General features: G+C 43.4%; 1 protein-coding gene across 1 annotated transcript; it reads right to left on the bottom strand.

Moving 5' to 3' along the window:
• Nucleotides 1-553: 553 nt before the first annotated feature.
• On the bottom strand, nt 554-4878 carry PHALS_10258 (uncharacterized protein; the record flags this gene model as incomplete). The annotated part of the gene is made up of 4 exons (XM_024725650.1): nt 554-2747; nt 2808-3727; nt 3796-4631; nt 4692-4878. 4 exons carry the CDS (start codon nt 4876-4878, stop codon nt 554-556), a joined length of 4137 nt encoding a protein of 1378 aa, XP_024576405.1.
• Nucleotides 4879-5281: the final 403 nt, after the last annotated feature.

The raw sequence follows: 5281 nt of genomic DNA, 5'->3' as shown, positions 1-5281 counted from the left end.
AGCTGAGCCGAAAGTGTAGTGAGCAGATTTATGTAATACCACAGATGCAATTAGCTGCTAGTACTCCAGAGCTGCGCGGCAGCCAAAAGATCTTCTTCCCTGCATAGCAGGCCCAAAGCTTCCATGTCCCTCGCGGTTATGAGACCGAACACTTTCAGATAAGAGTCGGGTTGCGAGTCGGAGACCCTCCATGAAGGTGATAATAGTCACCAAGATGGTCGCCATTGCGGTGTTGAGAGTTTTCCGTTACTAGACGTGGTTGCTATATCCAGACTCCCCTTCACAGGTGGACAAGAACTTGAACTCACCCGATATATCTAATAGGCAGTGCAAACACCCACGACATATTTCATACTTTCCTTGTTTTTATAAATGATTTTTTTACAGTATCCAACACATAATATGTGTTATGATGATATTCGACTATGCTCTCAATTGTTAAGGCAATACTTGTTTATTCGACTTCGAATGAAATATACATATGATATACAATTTTAGCATTTCTTGAAATGATTGAGCTCATAAGCCTCATTTTGCATATGTTACGTTAACATCATAAGTTGGGTATAATAGGGTATAGCACACCTGGAAAGAGCTGTGCGTATCGATCTTGCATCGCGAGGTCAGTGTTGGTGGTACTTTCACTTCGTACTTCATGTTCTTTATCGTCATGATTAAAATTTACAAAGTGTCGAGAACTTTCAGTCTTTGCTCGCCATGTAGCATCTTGAAATGACAATTTCTCGCGATTGTGCATACTCACAACAGCAGCCAGGCGGTTTGATGTAATTCCGTCGCTCAAAGTCTTGTCTGGAAAAGACAAACTGCCATATTCGTCACTGTGGTCTTTTATGAGATGTGGCGTAGGGCTGTTACGTGACCCAGTGATCCACGAAATTTCACGCACAACTTTGCGATTGGAGCTTTGCATATTGATGTTGTTGCGAGTGGGTGAAGACTGAGATGTCAAGAAATCAAGACTGCCAATATATTGTGGTTGGGTATCCTCACCAGATTCTACGCGCTCTTCGTCCTGTGTCTCGTACCGTAAGTCGTTACCAGAAGATCCCTTGACAGTACTTGAGTTACAAGGTATTGGCCTTTGTACGTGCGAGATCTGTAGAGGAGGCCGAGGAGAAAGCGAGCGACGCGCTCGATTTTCCGCAACAAACGGAACTTGAGTTGGGGAAACCAACACGTTTTGTCGAGTACCAAACTCATTTACGTGGTAAACCACATGTGATGGCGGGAAAGCCGAAATCCTTTTCACGTTTACAGGTGGTAATTTTGCAACCCCAAGCTCATTATCTGACGCAATGGTCCAGAATTTCCCAAAATGACGTTGTCGGCAATTTTGACTGGCCTGTGCAAGGTTACGCGAATGGACATTAAGATGGCATGAGGCGTTGTTTCCTTCATGCTGTTGTTCTAGCTTTGACTTTTCATGTTGGAAACGAAGATCCATTTCGTGAGCTACGCCTGGGAGCAGCTCCCGTGTCGCTCGGCTAATTTTCTGAAGAAGCTTTTCGGACGACCCGTAGTCTTCCGACGGAATCAATTGAGATGGCACTCGAGGTCGTTCTAAAGCTGGATTCCGCTGTGGAACAAGAGTCTGTGTTGTTTGGTCCATGGGGGTAGCAGTCGCTTGCACGTCTTTGTTTCGTCGCAACGAGCACATGTACAGATTGTGCTCGTGTAGACGCCACATGTGACCCAGTGCGTCCTCATCTACAATTACCTGCTTGTCATACTCACGCCGCAGCGTTGCTAGCGCTACTTGGACTTGAAAAGTATGATTATCACTAAGCGCTTGGTCAAGACGAGCTTGTTTTAAATCAGAGGTAACCGCTTGTTTCTCAGCAAAAACTTGGATCAGCTTCAGCGTTGTCATCTCGAGATCCGACTGCAACATTTCTTTCTGGCACTCTGACTTCCCGATTAAACAAGTTTGCTGCCTTGTCGTAGAAGTCAGTTGATATATTTCTCTTGTCTGGTCCATTATAGCACTTTGTAAGTTTGCCACTTGCTCCTCGTTAGACGCGATTTTACTTTGAAGTTTGGTCACAAGATGGTCTAACTTGCTCTTTCGAAATCGACTCATACGAATAATTTCGTGCTGAGTACACGTTTTCTCCGCACACGTGTTGTGTGAAGGTAAATGTGAGCTTTTGTTGGATTCTTCGTCATTGTTAATGCCTTCCACACTGTTTCTATATACGGAAGCTCGCTTCAGACAACTCGCGTGTTCCTCCTTTGTCACATCTTCCTGTACTTCAAGTTCTATCGTGACAGGAGTATCATCATCTTCAACCAATTTGTCAAGATTCAGCTCCTTTCCGAACGTGTCCTGAACCATTTGCAATAACTCTCGTATCGCTTCATCCAAAGGAAATTCATCAACCTTAACGAGTGTCAACATGATCTGCAACGAATGTGCAAACTGGTGGATGGTTTTTTGAAAGGTTGAGGTTGCCAGGTCTTGGCTACGTTGCATACCTTCCTTCTCGGCCTGAATTATCGCCACTTGCTTCGAGAGCTCTTCAGTGCGAGTTTTTGAGCCAGCCAATTCCTTCTCCAACTGCAAAAGAGTATGTGTCAACTGCTCGACTCGAGCAATGTTGTCATTATTGATGTATGTTGTCTCACGAAGCTGGGCACTGGTAACCTTGATTTCTACCTCAAGTTTTGTGATCTGCTCTTTTGCAGCTTTTTCGTGCATCTTCAGTCGTTCCTTTAACGACGCTATACTGCGCATGCAAAATGTACTGAGAGTTTAGATGCCATAAATTTGAGAATTTCTTACATACTTCTTTTTGGCTTTTACGTTGTTTTTCTCGAGCTCTTGATTCTGTAGTCGCAACTGGTCACATGTGCGTTCAGAATGAAGAAATGCCTGCTCTCCCGTCGAAAATACACGTTTAGTGTGCTGTAATTCAGTGTTCAAAGCTTCTATCGACAAATTAAGTGTTTGAATCTGCTCTTCATTTCTCTTCTGATCAAGTGTGTTCGCTTCCACAACCGCTTCAAGTTCAGTTTTTTGATCTAATAGACACTCAATTTGCTGTTTGTCTTGTTCCCGCATGCCTGCATTAAGCTTTTCGGCGGTCAAAATATTGCACTTTATTTCCCATGCTTTACTTCGCTCCTTTTCTTCAACGATCTGAGCGGTTAAATTAGCAATCTCTTGCTGGTACTTAACATTATGCTCAACTTCCTTGTCAAAATTCACTGCAATCATTCGCAATTGCGCTTCCGTTTGGTTGTGCTTGTTCTGATTTTCAACAAATTCCCTATCACTCTGTGCGCGTAGAGCTTGAAGGCGACAAATTTCAAGCTGAGCCTTTTCAACTTGCTCTTGCAAGCTCTGCTTCTCCGCATAAGCCTTGTCTGTTTCTATCCGAAGACCGACAATAATTTGCTTAAGTCGGTCGGCTTTGGTCCGTATATCTTGATTTGAGACCAACGTGTCACGCACCCGTTTCGCATAGCTCGTTTTTTCGGCTTCAAATCGCTTTAAATGATTTGATAATTCTCGAATTTCCTCGTCCTTCGCGTTACGGTCAGTCAAGGCATTCACTCTTGCCGAATTCGCTACATCGCATCTCCTCCGGGCATCATTAAGATCTTCTTTAACTTTTCTCTCCTCATCTTCATGAACCAAGATTTCCAGTTTGAGAAGACGTATCTGTTCCGCTTGAGCTGCCAGCTCTTCCTCTTGTTCCGCAATCTAATACCACAAATATAATCGTTCAACCCCAGGCTTACTCAACATTAAAAAGACAGACCAAAGCCCACCTTTAGCGTCGACTCTGTCGTGGTTGCGACTAATTTTGAAATATGTGCCGTTTTTTCTGCCCCAGTAGCTATCTCGTTTATCAATGCAGACTGTGCACTACGCAATTGAGAATCTAAGAGGATAATATCTCGTTGACATTTTGATTGAAGCTGATCCTGAGCGCTCTGCGCTGCTTGTTTGAACTTAAGCAACGCTATCTCGTGTTTACCATGTTCGCATTGCTCTAGCAGTTGAAGAAACGCAAGCCATACGTTGGAGGATACATGACTTTCGAATTGTGGAGAACAGTGAGAAGCAATTTCGTTAATAAGGTTATGGAAACCATTTGTGTATACATAAAGTGCACGATAAAGCCGATCCACTAACTCTTTTGACATGCCCATCCGGTACATAGAGCCGCGATCCATTCCTGCCCTCCCAAGGGGACCACCATCACCTCCTCTACGAAAGACGAATACTTCTGAATCGAGCACCAATTCGTCGTCATTATCAACTATTGGGTTTTTCATTGTCGAAATGGTGTCACCAACCGGAAGAAGAAAGGCTTTGTTTGTCTCAAGATGCAAATTAACCCATTCTTCAGCAATTATAGAATCATACAGAGCCGGGGTCATGACATCTTTCGATGTTGGGCTCGAAATATTCGTAGAGATGAAGTGTGATTGATCCTCAAAATTACTCTGTGGCATCAATTTTTTTCCATGGCTATCGACAAAAACTGATCCGTTCGTCATTGCAACATGAGTTTCTCGGTTAACTCGCGCAAATTCAGTCTCGGGGGCAGAAATTAAGGTGGCTAAACGTGCACTGATCGCTGCTAAAGTTGCATTAGGATCTGGCAGATAAAAGTCAAATTAAAGCATGCTCTCCAAGTTTACAGATGAAAAAGTCATACCGATATTAAGAAGATTAGGATGTGGCTTTGTAAGGGGTCGCTTTGGGCTGGGAATACTTGTTCCCTTTCTGCTAGTTGGTGACAAATTAAAAGGGTCAATTGTCAACTTTGGCTCATGACCATTATCTTCTTCATTCTTTTCGATTTTTTTCCGTTCGTGAGATAACATTTGGTTACCATCATCCATGTGCGTGCACAGACTCGGAAAGCAATTGCAGGAGTTATATCTGATACTATTGGGCTATTTATAAGCTGCAGAATCGAGTTGTTGCTTCTCTTATTAAATAACGTGATAGTCACAGGTCTTCACATACATAATCCATTATACCGCTGATTTAGTATTTATCACAGAAACTTTGAGAGAAAAAGACCCCAACCGCGAGGGATATGGAAGCTTTGGGCCTGCTAGAGAGAATAGATATCGGCCATGCGGGGAAGAAGATCTTTTGGCTGCCGCACAGCTCTGGAGTACTCGCAGCTAATTGCATCTGTGGTATTACATAAATCTGCTCACTACACTTTCGGCTCAGCTCCCGGAGGCGCAAGATGGCTTATGGAAAAGAATTAGGCTCTATTATGTTATATTATTA

This window comes from Plasmopara halstedii, assembly GCF_900000015.1.
Source record: "Plasmopara halstedii genome assembly, contig: Scaffold_470, whole genome shotgun sequence".
NCBI classification, from domain to species: Eukaryota; Oomycota; class Peronosporomycetes; order Peronosporales; family Peronosporaceae; genus Plasmopara; species Plasmopara halstedii.
Note: the sequence above shows the minus strand (reverse complement) of the source record. Positions and strands in the feature narration are given on the sequence as shown.